The sequence below is a fragment of the Anopheles gambiae genome, chromosome 2, assembly GCF_943734735.2.
Source record: "Anopheles gambiae chromosome 2, idAnoGambNW_F1_1, whole genome shotgun sequence".
In the NCBI taxonomy this organism is placed as follows: Eukaryota; Metazoa; Arthropoda; class Insecta; order Diptera; family Culicidae; genus Anopheles; species Anopheles gambiae.
This window is the reverse complement of record NC_064601.1, coordinates 25,522,226-25,549,815: the sequence shown is the minus strand read 5'-3', so window position 1 is coordinate 25,549,815 and position 27,590 is coordinate 25,522,226. Positions and strand designations below refer to the sequence as shown.

Sequence of the window (27,590 nt, the reverse complement as noted above, 5' to 3'; positions counted from 1 at the left end):
CGCGGCGGATTCGCACAGATGTGCACTTTTGCTCCCGCTACAGCGCACCTACACCGGTGCGAAAGATTGCAGCCAAAACCGCGAAACGACTTCACACGGGATAACTTCACATCCTTCTCTCTCTCCCCCTCCACAATCACATTCACCCCACGTCAATTGATTATGCATGAAAGGATAATTTCCCAACAATCTTCCCCCAAGCGCACCAGTGTTGTACCAGTCGCGTGCGTCACCCGTTGCCATGGGCGTCATCGTACAACCTCGCCTGCACCCCCTTCCACTTCCAACCGTGTGAACCGCGTGTGCCAAAACACAACGGGCACAACCCCCGCAGGGCCAATAAGTAGGGTGAATTGAACCGATTGTTTTGCAAGCGAAAGTCAGGACGACGACAACGGTGCTGGCGCGAGGGAAAGCGAAACCTGCGAGGTGAAAACTCGCGGAAATCAGCGTGAAAATAACTTTATCGTTCGGCGCCCACCCCCCTACTCCCTACTCCCCTCCCATCCACTGGGTGGCAAAGTGGCTGTCGAGAATAACACCATTTAGAGCCATAAAACCATAAGCCCAATCGGCGCGACTGCACAGTTATGATCCGCCACCGGAACCGTGCGCTACGGCCCCGGCACCGAGCTTCGATACTGAGTGGGAGGGCGCGCGTTTTTGGCACCGTGTGGCCGTGCTGTGTTTGTGCTGTGTGCTGGTTGTGAAGTGCAGTCGAGTTTGGTGTTGATTTTTGGGTAAACGAGTGAGCTGTGCCTGCTTCGTACGCTCGGTGGAAAATGCGCGTTTCGCAACTTTGCACCCTTTGATTCCCGAGTTTGAGTTGGTGAAAACACTCACAAGGCAAGTAATCGAAACCATCCTCGCTGTGGTAACGCCGGTGGTTGAAGTGGTGTAGTATTGTTCGGATTCCTTTCTTTCGGATTAGGAGAAGACGTAATTGTCTCTTGGGAGCGTTTAATGTCTTCATTCTCCATCGGTTCACCAGCGGCAGGATCATCAGCAGCAAATTGATACCATGAGATTTAATTATCTGCTTTCTTCAAGATGCTTTGCGAGTCGTTTCAAATTAACCACCAATGGGGAGAAAATACCAAAAACCATAAACGGAACAAAATAATGCTAAACCATCCCATCCCAAAAACAAAGAAAGTGGCGAAAGAATTAGCCCACCAGCCAATGGTTTTGCATTACACGTGGCGACTGGGGAAATCCTTGAATTCCACCAGCAAAGTCATTGGTCTCGTAACGCAAATTATAAGGTAAATTTTTAATCAATCCCTCCCCGCTCTCAGGCCATTTTGCCTTTGAAGAAACGGGCGAAGAAAGCAACAGTTTCGGCACAGCAAGTATGCTGCCCTTAGCTCTGCAAGCACGCTGGAACGCTCCTGCAACGTCCCGAATAGACTACACGCCGCGGACCGCGCGCAAACTGTGGAGGTGGATAAATTGTTTTCCAAATCGTTTCTCCCTTCTTTCTGGCCCGTCCTACTGTTCTCCGCTCTACTATCGGTGGTCAACGATACTGATAGGCTGCTGCTGCTGCTGCTGCTGTTGGCTGCCGCGGAGTTCGAACGGCAATTCGCCAATCGCACCGCAGCAGCACCGTAGTACGCGCGATGGATGAAAAATAATCAACCGAATTGAATCTTAAAAGCTTCGTCCATAATTATGATCAAATATTAATGAAGTGAACGCCAACCGAGACGGGAGCTGCTTTGGATTTTGGGTAAGACGACCGGGGGGCCCCGGTCGGTCGAACTTCAGACTTTGCTTTACTTTGCGCTGAGCAGCCGGGGAGGTGGCTGATTGTGTATTCGGTCTGTTCGGTGGCTCTGTGTGTTAGCATACGAATAAAGTAACGACATTATTGAGACGTTTCTAGCGGGTGGGCGAAGCGGCTAGCAAAATGTGCAACTTATTACTGTGGATAGCCACAGTTCGATGTTGAGTTTGAAGTTGAGTGATTGAAAATACTTTAAATTCAACACAATCTTGTAAGATGCTTTAGTTGTTTACTTAATTAAAATTTGCATAAATTTAGGATGAATGTCCTTGAACTCTCTGTGTAATGTATTGCAGCGTTCCGCCTCAAAGTATGCAATTTGCATTACAAAAAAACAATTTTTACCATCTTGATTGCCTTTTTTATAGAAATTTCAAATAAAAATTAAGTTTTATAGTTATTCAAAATGCGTGTATGGCCTTATGTTTGTAAAACGGTGCAAAATATTTCCCACAACAATATGCTCGAAATTAAGACACAAAAATATTTCATTGCTGAGCCATTTTTCAGCCCGCAGCATACACCCCTAAAACGTTTTCCTCGAAACAAAATGTGTAGAAAAATTTGCTCTCGGAAATATTGGTACGAATTCCATCGGCTCCCTTCTTGAAAGTTCGCACAAAAATTCCTCACTCACCCCTCATTCCAGTGCTGCCCGCAACCAATTCTCGATCCATAGCCCAAAAGTGAGCAAATATCGGGCACACGCGACACGTACGGGTAGGGCGTCCCAAAACGAAGTGATATTTAATCCCTTTAGAACGCGAACAAATCACAATCGGGACCTGCTTTCCCCTTGGCAGAAATGATCCAGAAGAAAGAGGACGAACAAAAAAAAACCCAACCAGACCCACCTCTCGAGCACCGCGCGACCAGTGTTACCTTCCGTAAGATTGCTTTCTTTACCTTCCGACTAATAACAACTCCCTGAGTGCTCACACACACACACACACTCACAAGAGGAGCAATCGTTTGAGCCCGTTTAAGGTAACAGTGATTTTTATTTCCCACCTGAAGCCCGTTGCGCACGACACGGAAATGAATATTTGAAGGAATAATTCCTGTTGCTACCTCGTATCGTCGCACGGCACACTGCCAAAGTGGGAAGCGTGGAGCCAGGCACTGCCCAGGAGTGGTGGTAACGGTAAACTTTTCACACCTTCCCGGCCCGGAACGCCCCGAACGATACCCAGGCTCGTTCGAAGTGCTGCAGCAGTGGAAAAGGACGCCCGCGAACTAAGGGACTATCCCCGTTTATGTTCGCTTCGCTTCCGGTGGGATAACATTACCTGGTTCGCATAATAGACTCGTACTCGAACACGTCTCCGGGAAGGGAACGACGGTACCGTGTATATCGATGATGTGGAGAAGATGATGATGCAGCAACAATTCCAAACCGGATCAGGGCGCTTACACGCGGTGCGCTATGGGAGTTTGAGTCGATGTCGAATCGAGCAGCGACGAAAAGAGACGAAAAGCGCCTTTAGACGTTAGCATGGCAGGCATAAGTACGACGATTAGAACGTTGCCTGCATCAAAAGCATGTTTGTCTCGAAAGGAGGGAAAGGAAACATTTGCTCAATTCCCCCACCGAATACACGAATACAGGTGTCCTCTGTTAGGCTTTTCCAGCTATGGTACAGGAGAGAAAAAATGCCTTTCAGTGTTGTCTTCTAGAATGGTTGGTCTGATTCTGGTATGGAATGTACCGAACGACGAAAGAAGCTCCTTTCATACTAATTCGCCACGGCCGTGGAAAAAATGCTCGGTATCCGTCCTCGATGGGTGCATCTTGTCATGCAAAATCATGACCCAGGTTCCTGCTAATTGACTTTTATGCTGCTCAATTGGCTATTATTGTTTGCTCATTGAGTTATGGTGCGTGTAAGATGAACGTGGGATAATTTACGGACTTGCCTGCCTGTTGGGATGGTTTCGTTTAATTTATCGCTTACATAAATGACACAAGTAATTATTTTTTATGTTAGAATTTTAGTTCCCATGTAGAAACCCCTCTTATAACATGATGCTATAAATTAAAGTGCGCTCATTTGATTAGTAATAACAATAATTTCTTTCAATGCATAACATTAACGATTTTTGTACTCTAAATGTTGGAAGTTAGATGAATGTGTACTGAAAGATGCATACTTTAAGACAATTTTACTTGTACATTTTATCATAACCAATCCGATTAAACTAGCTGGCTGTTGTGCGAATGTAATTATAAATTTATCGTTGTTTTACAAACTGTTCAAACTAAAAGCAGTATAATACAAAAATAACAAAATACACCCATCTTTTCGCTTTCCATCCGCTGTGTAGCATTTATCCTCCCTCCCAAAAACAATACCACCTCATCAATCAAGGCAACGGTTGGCAAGGAAAATTGCCATAAACTTTACCACACCTTCATCAGTATCCTGCCCGTGTCTCGCCCCGCATGAAGCGATCCCTCACAGAATGTGTGACACATCGACCGAACGCAGGGCCAGAACAAACCGCACACAGCAGATCGGCTGCACCGCCTCAAGTGCATCGGATGCTGTTGTCGCTTTGCCATTGTCCAGAGCACCTGCATCGAGTGATTGAGAGCTGGGTGCAGAAAACAAAATACAAAATCAACAACAGCAACAACAACTGTCGAAATGAAATGACTTTTCTATCCTGCCGTAGCAGCAAAAAAAAAAAAACAGAACCGTGAGAAAGTTTTTCCCATCCAAAAAAAATCGGCATTCTGTTGTTTTGCCGCTATTCTGCTGCTGCTTTTCTATTTCTCGGCTCTAGTAGGCGAATCTGCTTTGTTTGCTCGCCGTATGTGCGCTTCATTCATGCGCTCTGATGGATTCGATCCTTTTTCAAGCACATCCTGCCCTATCCATTGGTCGGGTTTCGATTCGATTTGCTAAATTGTGTAGCTCGGATGGATTGAAGCAAACATCGGGGGAAACACGGGGTCCTATGCAAACAACGTCACAGGACGCATACGGTAGCTCATCGTTCATCGAGCATCAGCGAGACCTCAGCCATCAGTTTTGCAATCAATGTTCTCTTAAATGCGACCTTTCTTTGTGAAATGGTTTGAAAACAGAGTTTAAATTTTGCAGCATTTGTTGCAATTATTTCTGCTCATATTTTACACACACACATTCGTGCACACAGCAGTGGAAATAAATCCGTTACGGCTTTCCAGGATATTTCTCTCACATTTGCTTCACTCCACACTCATATATCAAATGTCAGTTTTCTACTTTCTAAAGCACTGTAAAAAAATTAAAGCTTTCTCCTGTGTTTGTTCCTGCCAATATTTGCTGCTGTCCTCATCCTTTGCTCTCTTTCGTTCATTAATTTATCTGCGTTTTTTTTACTTTCCTTCTGATGTCATTTCATGATCGCTTCTCTTCCATTTTAATAATCACCGTTCGTTTGCTCTATTTCATGAGCGTTTCTTTCTTTCGTTCTTTTTTAATTGCTTTCGTGGTCTTCTTCTTTTGTGCAGCGACACCACTGCCAACACCACTGAGCCTCATGTTCACCATGTGTGTGTGCGTGTGTGTGCAGCACACATACAGTCGAGAGAGATAGAACAAGAGAGAAAGAGCATAGAAGATTGAACATTTTCTGTAGATTGTTGCTAGACTGTAGACTATAACCATTTCTGTTTTCTCATTCCATCCCATTCCAGTGGGCCATCAACAATGTGTTGCTTTTCCGAGAATTTTGCCCATTCCCAGCTGCCGCTACCCATTGCCGCCAGGCGAATGGATTCGTTGCAATAGCACATTATTATTTTCTTTCTTTCATTTTTTGTTTGTCCTAGAAGCATGAGTAGCGCTGCACGGGAGAAACGGGAAACTAAAAGATAAATGCGACGCAAACAACAGTGCTGCTGCAAGCTGTGAGAGCACAAATTTATGATTCGGAATAACAATCTTAATGACTTGCATGGTTGAATTTTGTGGAAGAGCTTTACGGAGCGCTGTAATCCCGGTGGATGTGCAAGATTCGAAAATTTACTAGCAAAATATGAAAATGATCACTTCTCTTCTACAATTCGATGGTGTACAGCGTGTTTCAAATTTATGCTTCAAATATGGTAAAACGCTCGCGCCAGCAGCCGTCGTCAACCGCTTGTCTAAAATCACAACACATACCAGCAAACGCTTCCTTGTTTCGCTCTTTGCGCTGTATGTTGTACACTTTCGATGCGTTTCTTTTATCACTTTTATCTCTGCTTCTTTCCACATCAGCATTACGCCCGGTTTGCTTGTTCTTCCGACGCGTTAGATAAGCGTTTATAAAATCACATTATGCGTTTGGTGCTTTTTCGGACACACTGCGCACACAATAGGGCTTAAAACCAGCCACGGTGACAGGACGCAGGCAGTAAGAAGTAGAAAATTATATTTATTATTTTTTGCCCTTTGTTCTCTTCCCATTTCCTTTACCTCCCACGTGTTTCGTCTCGCCAGTCCCCGCTCCAGCTCCCTTTTCGCTTGTCCTCCTTTTTTCTGGTCTTCCTCCATGTGTCCTTGTGCTGCCTGATGAAAATCAGCACTTTACCGAACAACACACCCACAACTTTCAAGCTTTTGTGTCCCCTATACACACACACACACGCTCAGCCACACAGCACAAATAAGCTTCGCTTTGCAATGTGTTTTACGCATTCGCTTCTCCACTTCGCTTCGTCCGCTTATCTATCTTTCGTCCCTGTTGCTTCTCGTTACTCTTCCCCTTCCCACCCCGATGGAATCTGATCCTCTGCGTGATCCTTCTTCGTTTTACTGTTGTTGTTGTTGTTGGTCCTGGCAATAGCATCTTTTCCAATGGCAGGACGAACACACGTGCAGCACCGGTGCCGTCATAAAAGCTGGCTGAACATAAATAAAAAAAAACACAAAGCAAAATCGGCAAAGGACAAACGAAGCACTAACACAAACGGTGCAGCAGAAAATCAAACGAACGCACACAAGCGAACGAATAATATCCAAACGCTGGAGCGCTGGAAAAATCGTGTACAGTTGAAGAAAAATGATGAAGCGGTGAAACACACCGACCAGAGAGGGACGAAGATTAAACACGCAGCAAAAATCGAGATAAATGCGAATAATCGTAAAAAGAGGATGGAAAGGAACGAAACACATTAGCACAGCGCATAGCACAGGATTCGACAGGAAAGGCAGTACAAGAAACTGCTTAAAGTGCCTCTCTAGTGTGTGTGTGCGTGCGTGTGAGTGCGCAGGAAGAAACACGAAACAATCATAGATCAGAGAGTATCTCGCGCATAGACGCATAGGAGGAAAGGAATGGCATTTTTAAAAAGGAATCGAAAAAAAAGCACGAAATGAGGAAAAACATGAGAACCATGGGAAGCACTTCGGATTTTGGGCGGATAAAAAAAAAAAAAGAAATGGATGTGTTCTGCACGCCAGCGTCTGTGCCGAGTGCTCTTGTCATTTGCCGAGATGGAGATGAATTGACACGACAGGATAATGGGCAAAACTGTGGAATGTACTAAATCCTTAACTATCGCACTGCTCCTTCACTGCGAACGGGTGTTTTCTTATTTTACCCGAAACCGATCTCATCTTTACGATCTCGTCTGTCCAACAAAATCATTTGCTAATTCTTTTTTTTGTGCAGCCTTGTTTGGCTCTATTTTTGGTAAAATTCCACACCGCTCTAGCGTCCCATTGCAATCCTTCCTTACATCTTGAGAGAGAAAAAAAATCCCTTCTGCATGCATGAGCGATAAGCGGGTGGATTTCGATTGAAAAAAAAGAAAGGAAAAGGATATTTTTAATTACCCCGTTCAGAGGGGCATAATAAATTGCTCTACCGAACGAAGGGTGCTCACTCTGTACCACTTCAACATAATAACGCCAGGGAGAAAGCTCCCATAGATTAAGCCAAGTGACAGATTGATGAGAAACCTAATCCAAACGTAGCTTTAGGGCAGCGCTGGACGGAGAAGGAGAGCGAGTGAGACATGTTTAATAAGCCCCCGCACATTATCTATCCACCACGCAGCACGATTTATGCTGTCAGAAATGTCAGAAAGTCGCCTGCGGGGTTCGTATTCTCTGCTATCATCGCAATCGAGTCCCCGCGTACGCCTTAACACGCCAGGTGAGGTTCTAGAGAGAGAGAAAGAAAACAAAAGGGATAGAAGATACTATGCACCTAGACAGCATACAAAAGCAGTGCGGAGAGGACGTAAGCGAGGCGGGGGAATTGTGTAATTCACAAAATGATCAAAGACTTGATTTCGATTACTTTACTCAATTTCTTTCATTTCAAGAGGAACTAATTCAGCCGAGAGAGACGGTGTGTGTGAGAGAGAAAGAGTGAGAAACGAAAAAAAAGGATATGAAATGATAGCGTCGCAATTTGGTACATTTAGCACTCCATTAGCGTAATGCGATTTCAACGCAGGTCCTTCAAACAAATACGAGCCACTTGCAAATCGAAACCCGAGAGCCGAACATAATCGAATGCGAAATACTTTAAAAGCAACCGTCTGTCTCCTTCTCCCCGCGGGAAGCACCGCATTACCATCCGCACCGGGCAAGCGTTCCGGGAAAGCAGATCAACTTTTAACATTGTTTCCTTTTTACATCACGCGAAGCCTGCTAGACTGGGCTAGGCTGGCTGGCGGTCGACTTCAATAGTATCCTTCGCTTCATGCTTTGCTGGGCTGTTTTTTCCCTCCTTTCCCTGTCTGTCTCTTTATTCTGAGCACTCGATGTCCAGGCTTTTCATAGAACTCAACTCAACCGTAGCGCAGCGGGAATTAGACGCCAGGCTTTGGGCTCGGCCGGGGCCTTGGTTTCATTACTGTTTCAGCTTCCAGAGTGGACAAAGAATGTGCTGGACATACAACTAGTGTACGTACTTTCTCAAATGTATTCTACAGATTTTGGAAGTTGAAAATGAGGATATTCTGGTACGGTGTAATGGACAGTGGACTTTGAAAATGACTTTAAGGACTTTCAGGTTTGATCCTTTGAGGAATCAATGTTCGGTACATTGAAACCCTACATCGTCCCAACACACTCCCAAAACAGCGAAGAAGCGAGCTGAGCCTACAAATCGTGTGCTCTCACTTTCTTTCTGTCAACAGTTTCTAATTCCGATGCAATCACACAAATCTCCATCTAGCTTTCGATCTCGAAGCTTGCCAGTGATATAGAACCACCCAATGTCGATAACTTTCCGTTCCAAGAGCCCTCTGCAGCCTATCTAGGCCTCCAGCGGAGAGTGAAGAGTGCCTGGGATCTCCTCCAATCCAAGCCAATAATTCAACCTTTCCACAGCGTAGTACAAGTTAATTTGATCCTCCTCGGCTTATCCATCGACTTCCCTGGCGAGATCGTAGAAAAAAAAAAACAACAACATCAACACCAAAGCCCGTACATCGCGAGTCCGTGCTTTCGCTCGCTCCCCATCTCCCTTGGGGCTCGCATGACACGGTCACCATAAATGTCACCATCGTCCGGCCGGTAACACACTGCAATGGTAGCAACTGGTAGCATATTGAACCGAACCGAGCCATGGACGAACGACGGGCCGGCTACGTTCTCCAACGCAGAGTCTTCCTCGCCAGCGTCGTATCGTTTTATTTTACACACGATCAAGCACGCCTTGTAGCAGTAGATTAAGATAGTCTGCGCCGCGATAATGGGTGCGAGGTGGCTCTCGCTTTGCTTCTTTGCGGGAAACATGCTGCTGCTGCTGCTGCTGCTGCTTCCTCTCCCAACGAATGCTGCTCCATATCTTGTGCGTCGGCATTAAACAGCTTGGATTTAATCGACCGGCAGCGTACAGATACACCAGACAGCAGCAGCAGCAGAAGGATTTAAAGAAAATCCAAACAACCGAGCCAAGCGCTTTAGCAAGAGCAAAAGAGAACGCACAGAGCGAAAGCACCGAAAAGCGACATTAGATGCGAACGGGCTACACACACATAGATACACACACGCACCAAGGGATATGGCGAGCACAATGAATGTGTAATCTGATATCATTGATAATTTATATTCCGCACCGACACGCCACCAGCACGGCAGCAGCTTCGGGAGTTACATTAGTCTAAAAGCGGTTGTCCAAAAAGTAGGAAGAGGCCGAAAAAACACACACACGACACAAGGAAATATACGACGAAACGGAGAGCTCCAGCAACTCCAGCAAAACTGCACCGAGTGATGTTGGTCAGGGAAATCCTCGTCCGTGTTTGCGTTTGTTTCACGGCCTTCTTCTGGCTCGAACGCTGTCAACTGAACGCGATCAGCATATGAATCAACGCCTCGAGCTTAGAACGGTATGGATGTGTAGCAGCTCGTGTGTGTGTGTTTTTATTCAGCGATTTCTTATTTCAAGCTTTTCTTGAGTTTAAACAAAAACGCAGAAACTTTGCAAGCTTCCAAAGCTTAATGATTCCTACAAGAAGTGACATTTATCTTCTTTCCCTGGTGGCCTACTCCATAGATCTTGCGAAACAACTTAAGACAGCACAAACACGTCAGCTAATTATATGCTAGCTGACCGATTAACGAGCCCAAAACTCTATCACCCAGTTTGTGGTCTGAGCCGCTTCCACGGCAACTGGATCGCAACTCAGAGGAGACTTATTGCCACCGTCTCATAGCTACTTTCGGTCCGCTACTGCCACCGACTACCCCCACCATAGCAGAAGCTTTCCCGAATCCAGCCGGGAGTTTGATTTCAATCTCAAGCTGTTCGCGTACTGGGAAGTAACGCGACCCCCAAAAACACTCCGTCGCCCGTGCGGTGGACGAATGGACGTGTACCACACGCACTGCTGCCTCGGCCGGCACGCCACAACCCCACCCCCCCGGCCGCGCACGCAAACCGCGCGAGGCAGATGAACTTTAAATTTGTCCGCCTATTGATTGATTGACGGCGGAGCAAATCTGGAGCAACAACTCCAATAGACCTCCGGAGTTTTGCCGTGCCGCTTGGACCATCATCAACGCGGTGAGTCGCGACGTTGTGTGCGACGGCTGATTCTGTTACGCACCAGCTCTCCCGGTTCGTTCGCGTTACCGGTTCGCTCTGTGTGTTTGGTCGCACCGGTACATGCCGGTGGGCCGTATGCCTGGTGTCCTTCCAGACCGGTGGTGTCCAGTGTCAGCGACGTTTTGCGATTGTGTCGATTATGATGTTACACATCCCGCTACCCTTCAGCACACCCTCCACAGTTTAATCTGTCAATTTTCATTTCTCTTCGTGACAGGTTTTTTTTCCCCACCTTCAGTTTCCCCTTTTGTCCAGCGCTGCTAAGACACTACCGACATCTGAGACATTGGAGATTTTCGGGCTTGACTTGCTGACAATGTTGTGCCGTCGCATGCGTTTGACTGAGCGCCATCTTCAACCGCCCAGAGAACCGCTGGAAGGACCGATCGTACGGCCCTGTACAGCACGGAAACTGATGAACCTAGACACTGCCACAAGCAATAGCAACCACAGCACCAACACCACCGCAACGACGACCAACGACGCTAGCAGTACACCGCACCCAACCATCACCATTCCAACGGGAGACGATGCCGGGACAACCTGCGAGGGACAACCGTTTTCACCACGTGGGAGGTAGATGCTTTGTTTCTTTGCTCATCCATCGATACTGCAATTATTTTTGCTTGCTTTCCTGTGTGTTTTTGGGCAACTTTTTGCAATGCTCACCTAATCTCCCTGATCCTTTTCCTACCTGCACCACCTGCCTGTGCATGTGATCCTTCAAAAGCGTCATTATTAGTTCCTCTCAGTTTCTCAGTGTTAGGTTCCCTTTTTTCAATTTTGGTACATAGTGTTTGGCAACAAGTTTTGCAACCACATCCGTCGGATAGGAGAGAACCCAAATGTGTCAACCAACGAGATCGAGGTGACAAGGCCTCGATCGAAGGGACATGTTTTGATAATTTATCTCATTTCACTGCGTACGACTCCAGAGACCTCTATTGTCCCTGGTCGCACGCACGCTCTGTATAATGTCTTGCATTATAGCACGTTTCATGGATTAGAGCACCTAAGAAATCATACCATTGCCTGCCACACATTCGACAACGACCTCAAAACAATAAAGTAATAAGAGCAGAGCACTGTGTACCGTACGAGCTTTTCTCTGGCAGCTGTTTCTGCTTAGGATGTAAAAAAAAAAAACAAAGAAATTCAAACTTTACGTCACTACCGCTGACCACCGGGTCTATCTGTTCGGCTTGCCTACAAACCTAAAGCCTCCGACTTATCATTATTATGCTAATCGGTTTATGGCACACCAACTGGCAGAATTTATGACCACTCTCACAGCCTCCCAGGGCTGCCCGAGTGCGCACTGTTGGTGGCTGCACCAATCATCCCGCACAGGGCTTTAAATTAATTAGATTAGATTTCTATCGTGCGTTCTGCAAAATGTAAAAATGGAGTGTGAGTTTGTCTCCGGTGGGCTACAGGGCACAAGATCTTCGAGGAGCGAAACAGCACGAATCGCACCAGGAGGAGAACGGCAAAGCAAACGAAGCACTAGTGTGTGATGCAACGGTAACAAGAGCAAGATGGATGTCGTGCTGCAGGCTGGCGATGAATGTAGGAACACCATCACGGAAGGAAAGTAACGTGACCTTCTGGTTCGGGGAAGATTGGTACGGGTCGGTGCAGATAAGAAATGATTTAATTTATGAAATTTCTTACACGAATGGTGGACCTAGACCTAGCGAAAATCATTTCGCATAAACAAAATTTAGCTCGAAAGCATGCTTCCTTATGCTTTTTCATCTACAAAAGCAGGGGTTTGTCTATTCCTTTGCAAAGATGATGAGAGATAACTATTGCAGACGACGGATTTTGAAGGAGATGAAGCGATAGACCACATATGTTTGTCGAAATACTTGAAATCTTTGAACTTGCGAAAACAAAAAGCTCCTATTTCTTAATATTTGCTGACCCTTATTTGATTGATGAAACAACTTCATAAATTTTAACCTAAATATACATCTTCGCTATTTCTATTGCTTGTCTAGACATTGAGTATTAAGATTTAATAACGTCCCATTGATTTCTCTATGCAGACAATCGTAAATCATGTAAACATTTATTTAAAAGCTGTCTAACCATTCTCATTTACGCAGAAAACTATGTTCCATTTATTACACACAACACTATGGTTGATTAGGATGCGACGATCACTAAAGACCTCCTCTAGACCACATCGTAAACCATTCACTGTCACGCGAGTTGCTGATTAAATTGATCTGCTAAACTCGGCTTACAAAAACAGACCGAAGACCGAACATCATGTCAATCATAAACATAAACGCTATTGTCTACCTTTCCTAGCATGTCCTCGCCAATCCCCGATACCTGTCCCGACCGATCACCATTCCAGCAGATGAAGTACATTCGCGAAATGCGCCATTCGGACCGCAGCAAAAAATAGGAGATATTGGAAGTTTGCGAAATGAGCGATTCCACCCCAAACTTCCCCTTTTCTTTCCCGCCACCACCCGCGCACACCAAAACCAAACCAACCACACGCGATGAGCTTTAATTAGGATCGAGCATAAAATTGATAGGAACCCACGGAACTATCCCCCTTTCACGTCCTCCGACTCCTCCGACACTTCCCGGAGAGATATCGGATCTATGCACCGGCGCGAAGGCAAATCTTCTAACCGGTGCCATATCATTTCGCGACCAGCAATGTTACGGCCTTTGATTTCGGGCCTTCTCGGGGGTTTCACGCCCACCCTACCCACCCTCCCTTTGCTGTGCATGTGTTTTTGTACGTATATTATCCAATTTCGCTTCATTTCCTGCAATTTATTAGCCCTCGCCGATCATAATGCGCTCTTTGCGGGACTACAAATCTATTTCGGGCACTAAATCAAACGGGGCCAAATAAAAGGGTGGTGTCTTTTATTTCTCGCCCATCTTCCCGTGTCTTCTCCCTGTACACTGTACACCCTTCGTCTCGCCATCCTGCCGACAACGGACGATCAGTGTCAGGGGGAGCGTAGATTTCTGGAAAACGGCTCTTGCACTGTCTCGCGATGGAAAATAATAAAATCAAGCAAACGTACCATTTAACCAAAGCGGAGCCGCCGCCGTCTGGCTGAGCATTCTCTGGTCCATCCCCGAAGTGCCGTGGTCTAGGACGATAAGGGTGTACCACTCAAACGCCCCGCCAGCAGGCGACGGGCGCGCCAGTTCGCGAGAACAATATTCACGCAGTAGAGAGCGAGAGAGGAAACAAAATAAGGAACTATAACGCAACATATCTATAACTCGGTCTAACGTTCGCACGCGCGCATGTGTGCACACACCCTGTTTCCCATGCGGCTAGTCGCGAAAGATCGCAGAACCATCGTGGCGGCATCGTTTGATTCCCAAAATTTGATAGCCAATATAGCGCATTCATATAATTAAAAATTTATGTAAATAAGATCTGACGCTTGCTCGCATGTGGTGGGACCAGGGGAGTGTATCTCACAGGCGGACAGTTGTTCCATCCACACACACACACAGCCGCGATTCGCGAACGTGTGTGTCCGACTAGCCGGCTGAGCCCGTATGTCAAACGCCAACGGGTTGTTGTGGTTGCGTTGCGTTATTACGTTTTTATTTTTATTTCAGCTTTTTTGCCCATTTCGTTTTCGTTTCACAACCAGCGCTATGCTCAAACACCCCTGGGAGGGTCGTCGGCAGGGGATGTTTAATTCCTTGCAGCATCACTCATCAGTTTCGCGACTTGTTTTTGCGTGTGTGGCGTTACGCTTCTACTTCCAACGGACCGGTGTACCGTTGTGCATTTGAATTTGGCTGTTTTCCACAGTCCACAGCACGTCCACAGTTCCACATTCGCGTTGGACCTCCTATTCTCAGTTCCGAGAACGGGTCAGCATGCGCATCAACCCTTGCAAACCCTCTCTGCACGAACCACGGTGGCGCATCACACGGTCCGCTAACTAATGAAGCTAGGATTCTTGCCCAAAGTACAACAGAAACCTCAGAAAAAAAACAACAACAACAACAAATTGAGGAACACAAAAAAAAGTCCACCAAACAACCGAACACGCCACGCTGTCCACGGTTGATCACGGCCGCGAGCGATAAACGGCTAAAACGAACGGCGATGACGACCAACACACGTATTACTAGCGTGCCTGCAGTGTTGCGTTTTGCGTTCGTGGAGGTGGAACCGTCTGAAGGGATCGCTCGGTAACGCTTCTTCAACCGAGGACTCAACCCCCTCGAAGCAGTAGTATTGGGGGAGAAACATATAAAACCCTTAGCTGGCTCGTAATAGCCTCAAAACAAATGTCAGTCGGTGGTAATTTTAGCATACGCTCGTTAGGTTACGGCTTTAGCTTAGTCGGACGAAAGTGTGTCAAGTGTGTTGGAAGTAGAGCATTGGTTAATTTTAGGGTTTGAAGCATTAAAATTAACATTTTGAGCAATGTTTAAATGTTTTGCCGAAAGCATGATGGTTTGTGGATGAGAAAAATCCATTAAAAAACGTAAACATCATAGAAGGATTACTAGCATCTAACCAAAGCCAAGAGATATTAGAGTTCTAAACGAGCCGAAACAGGAACAAACAATTCGAGTTGAAATAGAACAGAATAGAGACTGACTTTAGATAAGTCAAGCGAAACCTCCATAAGGCAATGTCTCATATCCAAGCTCCATATTTTTGAAACTATCCTCCACATTCCCAAAACCTGCAAACATCGATACCATCACACTATGCAGCATTGCATTCCTTGCCGCTCGGTTATTCGTTCTTCGAAACATTCCGTGAAGTTGCAGCAAACTCAACAGCAAAAAATGTCTCTCGCCTGGTATTCCCCATTGTTTTCGCTCATTTCTGCCCATATTATAGCATTCTTCTGTCTCTGCCGAACATCGCGGTGGCGTAATTTCCGTGTTTATGTTTTGCTGACTATTTTCTCCTTTGCCGACTGGGGTTTCGTCCTGCCGTAAATTGTTTCTGTCATCAACGTTGCTGCGTATCTCCGTTCTACAATCCACTCCAATCCATGCGAAAGATACAAAGATCTCCACACCCAACATCACACGGCGTGAGTCATGTAGCCAACACCATGGGAGCCCCACGGGGAAATGACGATCGACGTTGGTGGTTCCAACTGCAAAGAGTTCGCCACCAGGTTCGCGAAATGAGCTGGCGTCGAAAGTGGACCAGCATGGGTGACGAAATATGACAATGGGCTGTGGCTCCTGGGTCAAGAAATACAGACATCGAGCAACATCTACTACTCGCAAAACATCTCATTTGCTTTCCTGTGAGCGAAATTCTCCCTCTCGAGGATCGCAAATCCCAATCAAGACGGGTCCGTGTCTCAACCAAGGTACGAGTTACACCCTCCGTTGCTGACTCGTTAGGGGCGTCTGGTGTGTTGATTCATAAAAGTCCAGGAACAACGGATTGAACAAGCCGAAAACAAAACTAAAAAGCACACACACACACAAATCACCCTTCACATCCCGCACAGTTGGAGGCAGCTTTCACACGCTCCGTCCGGGACCGCTTCTTCGCGCTTCGTAGTGTGGCGTTTGATTCTCCGGCGGGGTTTCCCAAACCGTATTCGCAAGCGGAAGAAGTTCACAAACGCAAGCGCCTCGGCACGTCTTGAAAGGCGGCCGCTTGAATCGTTCTGCTGTTAATTTATACATTTTTCTTCCCTCCTCAACGTACCGTACCGCTTCCCTTCCCCTCTTGCTGCATCAAGATCATTCATGCTCTTTTTGATACAGATCGTGAAGTTATAATTTGCTCCAAAGATCATCTTCCGGCCTCTTCTCATTCCACTACTGCTTCTAACCTTCCCTCTTCTCGCTGCAGGAAACTCCCCGAAGGGCCCAAAACACCTCTGGTGATCGTGAATCTGAACATCCCGCCCGGCACGGAGACACTGGCACCGAAAAGCGCATCCCGCTCCGAGCGGCACAAGCTGCCGCACTTCTGCATGCAGTATCGCAATCTCGGCCGGCTCTGCTCAGCCCCACCGGGATGTGCGGGTGCTGGCGTGCCCACCGTCGTCGGTACGGCGGGCCCGGCAAGCGGCCTGATTCCTCAGATATTCATCCAAAGCTTCGAGCTGCAGGATCGTCGCGCCGCGGACGGGCCGGCCGGCGCAGCGGACCACGATCAGCAGCAGGGAAGCCAGCGGTACAACATCATCACCGAGAATGATGAGGATACGTTCGCGACGCTACTGTTGGACAACATTTCCAACATTTCGCTCGAGATGATACAGCGCCACCAGCAGAAGCTGCTCGGCACGACCGCATCCTCGATCACGGAGAGTCCGCTAGTGACGGGGGTGACCGGCAGTGCGACCTGCTTCCAGCACGTCGAAGGATGCAGCAGCATGGAGCGGACGGAAAGCAAAACGTCCACCGAGGGTCTGCTGCCGCTGGACGGTAGGATGGATTCGCATGACGAGCGAGACCGCCAGGCTAGCAGGGGACAGTCCGCCTCGGGCCCTACGAACGATCGGCTGGCAGTGACACCGGAAGCGGTAGACGATCAGAACCCGGACATTCCGGCTGGCTACCGTTCGCTCTGCTACCGTACGCCCAGCCCCAAGACGCGCCAGATCATTCGCGTGGACATCGTTACCAGCAGGGAAAAGTATTGAACCAGACGGGTGGCACTCGTCCCAGACACTGTTGGATGCGAATTTGATTGGTGATTGCTTTAATCGGTTCAAAAGTAAGAATAATAAATAAACCTCGTTTAGACAGTACGGCTCAGCTGCGTATCAAACTGCTTTAAAATACTCTCCCCAGTTTGTTTTTTGCTATGGTATATTCTTCAACCTTCCCAGAAATCGAACCGCATTTTAGAAAGTTCCCAAAAGATGATGATCACCACCAGGTGAAAGCAAGATCTCGCGCCGCTAGGTCGCTGCCTAGCAGCTGAACGCTGAAAATTGCGCATCCTCAAAACACCCGGTACAACAGCTGGTGGAGCTCGTGCTGTTGGACAAACGGCACACCCTTAAAACAAAGCAAAAACTGAAAAGACAATCCCATGCACCGCTCGCCGTACCCCTGCCTAATTAGCGGCCCATCCCAGCTCGTCTCGGAGGCATCATAATCACTGACGTTCCGAAGGCATTCCGAAAATCCAATTTGCTTCCCGCCCCGGTTAAACTGCATTCAAAATGAAGCTTCCAAAATGAGCTACAAATTAGCTGCGGCGTGTGCGCCACCATAAACTACATTGTCGCAAATGGACCCCGTTCGATTGTGGCCGAAACGGTGGCGTCGGTGCGTCGTAAAATGGTTTAATAGCGGAAATATTATAACCGACACAAACAGGAACGCGCCTGCAGCACTAGTGATCGCACGCCGCTGGAGGTGCAGTTTTTTTCTTTCTTTCTTTCTATTCCAACAATCAGTAGATCATTTGTGTTGAAACACGCTTATTTAATTATGTCTGCTTAATACAGCACATACAAAGAAATGGTGAATAATTAAAGCGTTCTGATCGTTGAGGGAGAAGTAAGAAAAAAAGGCTAAAATTTTTATTTTTTAAACGTCCAGCTTCAATATCGTGTGATCTTTGGCAGGAACAAACAACTTGGAATACCCCGTTTATAGCTTCATTTTGTGATGCAGCACTCTTATTACCATTCTGTAGAAGTGGAGCCAAACTCTTAGCCAGCTCAGGCTAATCCCAAAAAGCCCAAACGTCCCGAAAGGTCAATCAACTTTCCAAGAACTTGCTTTTATTATATCAACAAAAACAAAACGGTGCATTTTTAGGCCTGGCCTGCCCTGCTACCTATTCCCTTTCGTGTCCCTTTGCGATTTCTCTTGCTAATCAACATTTGCCAAAGGAGAGCAAAAAAGTAAGCTCGCAAAAAAATCTACTACACATCCCGCACGAGCAGGCACGAGATGGTGATCTTCGCTCGGCTGCATGCGACTTTGCTGAATTTAACCCATCCAGAATCCCCCTCCCTCTCAATCCCACCGTATGGCAGTTGCAGTACTACAGCGAAACACGCGAGCAGCAACCTAACGACGTAGAGCCACGCAAAAGATAAAAATAGTATCAGAATGAACATAATAGGCCCAAAGAAAAAGCCACATCGTAACCACAAAATCATATGGCTCGATTATGATCCCTTCCACCCTACGTTCGGTTCGATTTGTCGCTTCTTTCTTCTTTCGGCAGTTTCATTGGGACGTGTTTTTTTCTTGTTCTTCTTGGCTTGGCTGTCCAATCGAACCAAAAAGCACCACCCCGGGGCGAGGGAAACTATCTCCTCCGGTGCTGTATTTATGAGTCCTAATGATACGGGACCCGAAAGATGATGCGACCATTACACCCGATCGATGAGCTATCGCTGCACGGTGATAATTAAAATAATATATTACCCAAACATTTACACACACACAAACACACGGAGCTTCACATGGGTGTAGCCCGTAGCGCCATTCAGACGTCACACGATCGATGAATCCGCAACGATCATTCCCAAACTGTCCTGGTCTAGTCCACCACCACCACCTCCACTCTTCTGTCAGGATGCTGGTCGGTTGCTCGTTGCGCTTACCAGCTCGCTTACTCCACCCATGGCCGAAGCGATGAATCGAGGCATCGATACGTTGAGAAATGACAGATTTCCATGCCGGACCTGCCTTTTGTGTTGTGCCGCCGCCCCAGCGTTTGGAAGATCTTCCTCCGGGATGGCGCCTAGCACGGGAAAAGGTTCGCAACCGAGCCATCCGACGTGGTGCAGACGGAAGCAGAACCTTTTTTTCGGTTCGGTTGTACGTGTGTTCTTTCCACTGAATAGAGATCACACTCTCAACAACGGGCTTTTGCTTTTTTTTGCCAGGCTCAACCTCAACCTCGATCAGGTATCAGGTTAGTATTGGGTATTGGGCAATGAAGATTAGGGCCCTTTGCCACCGTTCCGCCACGTGGATTAACGCGTTGCCATTGAACCTGCAATTTGCTTCCACAAACAATGACCCAACAGGATCCTGCTGGCATGCATGGATATTTACATTACGGAATCGGTATTCGGGACGCACCAGAGCGGATAAACTGTTTGTGCAGAAATCCCAACAGCACAGTGTACAGACACCTAATACGCTAATACGTCATTGCAAACGATGCCCAGAGATTTAGATTAGATCCTCCCGAAAATACAACTATACATCGTTTAGCTCTTCATCAACATCCCGAGAGGGATGAAGAGGGGTGTTGAAAGTGCCAGTATTCATCTGTCTAGCCCATTCACCCGTCTAATGACGGCTCACGAGCAAGCAACACGCTTCTTGGTTGCAGAAACTAGGATTTAAAATATGACCACGACCAAGAACAGTTCCACCCAGCACGAAATGAATTCGCCTCATTGCGTTTGCGTCTAGCGCACCGCACCATCAACCGTGGCGGTTCGTGGCGATCGATGTGATGAAGGCTGATTTATGGCTGCATCAAGTACCACTACCCCCATCGACAATGTTCACAACATACCGGGGTAAATCGACTTTCCTGTAAGAAAACTCGTTGCAGCCTTAACGACCGCTCGATTGTTGACGATTGCTCATTTTCTTCCCACTCTTTGACGACGACGACCAGTACAGGCGATGATGGTACCAAAACAATTTGCCGAAGGCCAATAGCGAAATAAACAAACGATCATTACTTCCCCCGAAATGTACTGCCCAAAGAGCGAAAGAGACAGAGAGACAGAGAGATAGACGGGATATGCGGAAATTTAATTCTCAAAAACTACATTTACGCAGACGGGATGTTTTTCTTCGAGCACTGGTAATTCATACCGTTTCCCGCCCTGCCCATCCGGGGCTGCCGTAAACTTAATAAGCAATAAGACATAATTAGCCTTCAATATGCAGCACTCGCTTTAGGGCTGGGCGACGGCGACGACCTCGCCTTACCCATGGGAGTGTACCCATGAGCGGTGTGTGTGTGCGTGAATATACCAAACATCGAGCCCACTAAGCCGGCTAGCCAATATTCGACAGCTCATCAATCCTATGCTGATCTCCGCAACGCGGTACCCCTGGCTGGTGGTACCTGGCCGCCCGAATGGCAATTACCTACAGCTCTAGTTGTCTAATTTCACAAACATCCTTCTGTGTCTGTACCTTCACCCACCGAAACAACCGCCTACTCAGCGTAAAGGTGCATCGATCACCAAACCCCTCCACGGTCTGGTGGCGAGACGTCATTTTGGTCGTTAAGTTGCAGTTCCCGTACCCCGCCGTTGTACTGTGTACCTGGTATACAGCACAGCACACAAAACCTTCGCAGTTCAAAGTTGATAGCCCTCATTAAACCTCATTCCTCCCCGGGGGCAATCGGTAGGAACCACCGCTGCCTAGACGATAGTAACCGGCAATGAACGTTTCGCCAACGTTGTGGCTTGCAACACTTTTCGCCAACGCCATAAAAGCAGTTTTTGGCCAATCGGTGATCCGCCACTAATCTTTTGCTTCGTTGCATTCGCTTGATGGATCCCGAGGATGGCCATTGCTGCACGTCCAAAATAGGGAAAATGAGCAAAAAAAACAAGCTTACAAACGCAAGCAGCCACAAAGTAATCATTGCTGCACCTCGGCCAAACAAATAACACAATGAGCTTCATCTATGTCCTTTTTTTTTGTAAGTCTGTCTAGAGCTATGCTAATGAAACTATAATTATAGCTTTCTGCACACATATGTGTCTGCTTTCGTGACCGCCGCGACGCGGACACTGCTGGCCACACTGAACGCGCTCGGATCATTCTGCTCTACAGGCAGAAACTAAATCCCGACCAAAAACAAAGCCAAAATAAAGAATAAAAAAACACACACATGTACAACCTGCTCACCCTGAAACCGTGTATGTCTGCGTGTTGCAGCAGCAGCCAGTATGCCAAACGCATGGCTTTAATGCTCCCGTTAACTGCAACACTGTCGCTGATATCGTTTTACGACCCAGCACCAGACAAAAGCACCTTGATGCTTTAAAATGAACATAAAACATGCGCCAGCCACTACCGAACGAACCCTCCAGCGCCCCAGCTCCAGCTTGCTGTTTAATGGGGGTCTCCCCTCCCACCCCTTTTTTTGGCTTTTATTTATCTATCTTTCTACCTCCTCCCGACCACCACTCAAGATCACTTGTCATCGGCGATTAGTTCAAGTTTTAAATCATTTGCCGGGGCGCATTCTGAATGTGCACTAGCACGGACCAGAAGAAGCCGGCGGTCGGGGTGTCGAGTTTCCGAGCCAATTTCGCAATCACGCATCACGCAGCAAACTGTTTGGCAAATTCGTTTCCACACTCTCCTACCACTGGCTCAGTGTGATCGTGTTTTGGAGGTGATGATTGCCAGCAAACCAGTGCGGATGATTAAGAGATTCATTTAACGTTCGGCGCTTTAACTGTGTGCTTAGAAGCTAGGGGGAAACCAAATCGTATTAAACCACTCTCCAGGTTTTACAATATACATATCGGCTCATATTAATTATCACCACCCCATTTTATCTTCCCAAACCGTGTCTCTCACACGCTGCTTAGTTCCCGCGCAAATAGAAAGGCAAACACAAACGCTTCTCACCCCGTTCGGTTCACGCGCAACCCCACACGAGAACAAACACCTAAACCGGGCAGCTAATGAGCAGCGGGCAGGCCCATTCGCCTCCCTCTGCTGTGCTATTTCCATGCCGCGGTTTTGGTCGCGAGCGTGCGCGCACGCCACCTAACACACACGCATATCACGCGGATTTGCAGATTGTAAACGTGTCAACTTAATGACTTTTTTATAACTTCATTCCGTGGCAGTGTGTGTGTGTGTGTTTGGTGGAGGTTTGTTTTTTAATTTGCTCGCTTCATTTAATTAACTCACCAGCCAGTTTGCGTTCTTTGTGTGCTCCTCCATTTTCGCGTGCGCCTGTTCTCACGTCCTTTCGCTCTTCCAGCCGATCGACCCGGTACTCCAAACGGTGGCAATAAACATCATCATCATCAGCAGCAGCAATGCGTTGTGCGCGTACGTTCGCTGTCCCGCAGAATGTTTATCATCTGCAACGAGTTGGGCGAGTTTGGGTTGCCGAGCCGAGTCTTTGCGCGGGCGAAGCGCAACCAGTCACTTACCAATTCCACAAAGCCCTCGGAACACGTGCGAACAGGCCGCACGCTCCTGCGGGCAACCGGTACAGGCACGCCGGCCCACCGTGTACACCGGCTGGCCGATGACGTTGCCCCTGGGATGGTAGTAGCAGACGATCAGATGGCCGCCGTACATGCTGGCCGCACCGCAACCCACAAACTGAGTGCGGGCCCAGATGAGTTGCGTGTAGTTGGACACCCTGACACCGCGCAAAAGGTGGAATGCAATATTCAAAGGATCAAACGTGGACATCTCACAAAAAAGGGATACAGAAATTGGCACGTGGCTAACCTACCCGGCGCTCTGCAGCCGACCGACGGACAGGTTGCTGCTGCCCGGTCGGTCCTTTTCGGCGAACCACGTACTGAGTGCGAGCGCTTCCCAGTGCTGCAGTATCGGTTTGGGATGGAAGAAAACGTTCTGGCCGATCGGAAAGGAGGGGTTACCTTTTTTTTTTTTGAATGGGAACAAAAACAAACAAAAAGGGTGACAAGATTGAACTACCGCGGTGAACAGCCCCTGAAGCCTCGGGCTGATGAAACGTTACTTGCCGATGAAATCACACTCATCGTACCCGACGATGCACTGGCGAACCCAACGCTCCGCCATGGATTGAAGATCCCGGTCCCAGTGCTGATGGGAAAGGGAGAGGCGTTAGCACGATTGTGTCATTGACTAAACATGACCCGGGTGAGGTGTGAAGAAGGTTTGGTCCGTACCAGAAACTGCATATCCGTCGCCGGCCGCCGGGGATCCGTTGCGACCTTGTTCCGCAATCCATTGTGTCCCATCATGAAGCTCTTGATGCTTGCCTCGCTCAGACGGATCGGTTCGAACCTGCGGCATCTCGGATGCGTTTCGTTAGCCTTGAGAAACGATATCCTTGAGCTAGCATCTCCTTGTCCTTTAAACCGAACCGCCTCGCTTACCTTGTAACACATGGTGTGAGTACGCCCGCCGCAGCTGTAACTTTCGCTGCAAAGGTTCACGTGCTCCTGGTCGAATATTGTCCACTGATACTGACCGAAGGCGAGGCCAATAAGGTGCACCATTAAAATCACTATCTTCATCGTTCTGAAGCTGAAACAATCTGCCCGCACACAATGATATTTCCTATGTTTAGTTTCCACACACGTCACAAGGACATGGCATGGGTTGCTTTGAATGATTTCTACAGCCCCTCTATACTCCATTACAAGGATTGCCAAAGCAAAACCAAAAAAAAACAATATACGCACATCTTCGTCAGGACATCATAGCCTACTACTACTACTAATATTGCTTCCACAGCTGGAACTGCATCATAAATAAGGCAGTATTGATGTGGACCCGGTCGCAATCGATCCACTGCCACGAGAGCAAATGTCGTACGATAAATGTTTAATCATGCACGGTATTGTGTGGGCGCAAAAGCATTGCACATAAAGCGCCCTTTTATAGCCGGCAAGCTGCCCGCTCGCTTTGATGTACCCGTACCCGGGTACCGATTGCAAATTTATGTACCAAGCTATCGCTAATGCGTTTTCGCTCATCCTCTACTGTCGTGGCGTTACATATTTTATACTTGCTTCCATGTAACAAATGGTCAATCAGTACGCGTACCAGATTGACGTGCTCGGTAGTGACCACATGTTGCAGAACAAACAAAAAAAACATTGCATTTTCAGAAAAGTTCAACAACACACTCTTATAAAGTCCAAGACAACGTTATCATTGAGCAAAATCAAATTAACTTTTTCCCACCGCCATTTTTAATGCGCTTCACGCTTCGCGCTAAGATTTATGTTTCACCGCGCCGCCTATAAAGACAGATCTATTATTTTGCGCTCCAGCCCCGTCCATTCGTGCTGCTTTCCTTTTGCGTGCGGCTTCTCGATCGACATTAAAATAGATTTTTGCAAATTGGCAATTCCGCAATGTTTCGCAATTTTTTATTCCTTTTCGCTATCATTTATGGGTGCCTCAGTCGGTTCTTCCGATGCGTGGCAAAGTGTTTCCCACCAATTTCGTTGCTTTGGCGGTCCGATAAAACACACACACGCACACACACATATGCATGATTCGCCCAATTGAACTATCGGCTTCGGGCATGAAAACAGTTTGACAACGGGGCGGTTAAGGGAGATGGCCATCAAACAACAACAACAAAACCAGCACCGCACATAGAAAAGCTCCTCCTACCTATTTATAATTCGTGGCATTATTTTATTTATCTTTATTTCCCTCCCGGTGGTGAGTTTTTGGCGCTTCGCTGCGTCTTCGTTTCCCGCCGGCACATGTGAACCTTTGGTGGTGGTTTGACGGTTGTTTTTTTGTCCTGTGTCTTTTCTATCTCTTTCTCTATTTCTAGTCCTCGGTACTAGACGCAAAACCCAGCGGTATATATCACCAACCCGATTACACCCGTGCGCCATGGTCGCGTTTTGATGATTTATCACGAACATATCTGTCTGTGGTGGAGTGGAGATTTGGGGCTTGGTTGATTTTTGGTTGCGGTCCTGGAATGGGACCGGGGGGCCTCATTGTTTCGCTCCCGTCATCATCTTGTCGATCCCGTGCGGCGGCGGCGTCGGCGACGACGAGGAGCGTGTATCTTAGCGCTAGCATTATGAGAGTTTATGTTGCCGACGGGCGCGCGCATACGAGCGATTGAAAACGGCAACAAACGCACGTGATGAGTGGAAGATATCACTTCCACACACACACACACCGACACACATATAGTAAAGAAATCATGCTACCTCAGGCGGATGCGGGATAGTGCCAGACTGCGAACGCTCGAAATGAATAGTCTGATGAGCGTTTATGAAAATCTTTGCAAACGGTTATTGGCACTGTGGGCTCGTTGGGTGCTTGTTGTGCTTTACGAGAATTGTAGACAAATAGTAGCTCGTAGGTACGTATTTCTTTAAGATTACGACAGCACTTTACAGTACTTCATTGTCTACACAGGATCTATTTATTATGAATTTCTACAAATATGAAAATCCCAATAAAAAAATATTCTAAAAATCCATTTTAGGTATATTTGAACATAGTTTCAAAAACTTTTTAAATTAACACATTTTTACGCAAGAACCTCTTAGCACGACCCAACTAAAAATTAAAAAATACAAGCAAAAATAAATTATTCAACAACATCTTCCTATTTTACTGTAACCCACTGTGCGCTATGCTGTCGCTTCAGCTCACATATCATACGTTACAGAAGATAGACATTAATAACACCCCATCTGTTCGCGGGTACGACGACCAGTTGTTGATGAAGACCCTTTTTCTGTCTTCTCTCCCGCGTCAACGCTCCCTATCTCTCTCGCTCTCTCTCTCTCTCTCTCCACCATCGCCAAACCCCACTGGCGGTCAATTTTCGTGGCAATCACAAATCAAAACGCAAGCGCCAACTTATGCCATGTTCGCATTTAATCGTCCACCCTACTGTCCTTCCCCCCTTGGCAAACTCCACCCGTTTTTCTTCCCCTCCCGTCCAAAACAAAACCCCAAAGCCCGTTTCCGAGGCTGGGGTTATTATTTCGGTTAAATATTAATGTTCCAACGATACGATCGAAATGTGGTTATTAAATTGCCTCGTGTTGCGTACGTTTAGCGTGTCTGTTTGGGCCGGCCGGCCGCACTCTTGCGCTCGGGCTGTATCCTTCACGAAAAATAGAAAATAGCATAAGACACCGCCACAGCAACAAGCTGAAATAGACAGAGAAAGGGGGGAGAGAGAGAGGGAGCAGAAAACTAACGCTATAGCCGTACAGCTTCACTGATGATCCGAGACCGGAAGTTTGCATTCGATCGATAGACTTTAAAGACCATCCGGTGAAATCGCTTCCACCATTGTCGTCTTCCCCAGTTTCGAACAACGCGAGGTGCAGCTAACACCCCATCCCCGCCTAAACGGTATTTAATTATCGGCACCGGGAGAAAGGGGACACATTTCATCGTTCAGTCAAGCGACACTTTTGTCACAACTATTACTTTAAAACCACACAATTTGAAGCTAAGCTGATTAATGGATTGTTAATACGTATGTGTGTGCGTTCCTGCTGGAGTATCACCTTGTGGTTGTGGTGTATCCCTCAGTTAAAAAAAAAGACCCATATCCCAACAAGACGCACGGTAGCTAACTTCAACCGTTAGCGAACGGTTTGTGTTCGTTTGGTTAAGCTGCAAATAATGACAGAATGAAGCCATTTGCATAACTAACTCACTCCAATATATAGATTGCTTTCTAATAAGCACCCAGCTTCCTCGGTATCGTAATCCGTCGCAGTAAATAGGATTAGCAGCCATTCGCTGTTCGAATGCTGTTCGAATGAGCAATAGTGTGATGATAAATGAAAATGAGTTTAAATGTTGATTAACAAATTTAGATATTGTTAACGAAAACAAACTTAATTGAGCCATTTCAAAGCATCACCGTTTTGAATCTTTCCCAAACGAATGTCATAAATCCCTTTCTCAATGTCATGTATGAGTCAAATCATGCCACAATATTAATAAACAATAATGTATGCTTTGAAGACCGTCACGAAACAATGCAAGCTATTGCTTAGCGGCACCCCAGTTAAAGATACGCCAATTGCTTGTCCATCTTTACTGTGGC

At 47.0% G+C, this 27,590-nt stretch overlaps 2 protein-coding genes across 2 annotated transcripts in view; one reads left to right on the top strand and one right to left on the bottom strand.

Moving 5' to 3' along the window:
- LOC3290670 (venom allergen 5) overlaps positions 1-24,222 on the bottom strand; it is a 38,008-nt gene extending 13,786 nt beyond the window's left edge. The window contains exons 1-6 of the mRNA XM_061640774.1: positions 23,908-24,222; positions 23,698-23,844; positions 23,530-23,611; positions 23,274-23,424; positions 22,963-23,177; positions 22,715-22,890 (exon numbers count right to left, since the gene is read on the bottom strand). Coding sequence (XP_061496758.1) covers positions 22,766-22,890; positions 22,963-23,177; positions 23,274-23,424; positions 23,530-23,611; positions 23,698-23,844; positions 23,908-24,171 — 984 coding nt within the window. The 5' untranslated portion in view covers positions 24,172-24,222 and the 3' untranslated portion in view covers positions 22,715-22,765. The remainder of the gene's footprint in view (positions 1-22,714; positions 22,891-22,962; positions 23,178-23,273; positions 23,425-23,529; positions 23,612-23,697; positions 23,845-23,907) is intronic.
- Positions 508-18,307, top strand: LOC11175471 (uncharacterized). The gene is made up of 3 exons (XM_061640773.1): positions 508-846; positions 11,049-11,407; positions 16,677-18,307. Exons 2-3 carry the CDS (start codon positions 11,148-11,150, stop codon positions 17,473-17,475), a joined length of 1,059 nt encoding a protein of 352 aa, XP_061496757.1. The 5' UTR covers positions 508-846; positions 11,049-11,147; the 3' UTR covers positions 17,476-18,307.
- Positions 24,223-27,590: the final 3,368 nt, after the last annotated feature.

Excerpts from the sequence above, each read along its gene's own strand:
- LOC11175471 (XM_061640773.1), top strand. The coding sequence starts at position 11,148 with ATGTTGTGCCGTCGCATGCGTTTGACTGAGCGCCATCTTCAACCGCCC. Across the intron at positions 11,408-16,676 it reads CCGTTTTCACCACGTGGGAG|GAAACTCCCCGAAGGGCCCA; the intron begins GTAGATGCTTTG and ends TTCTCGCTGCAG.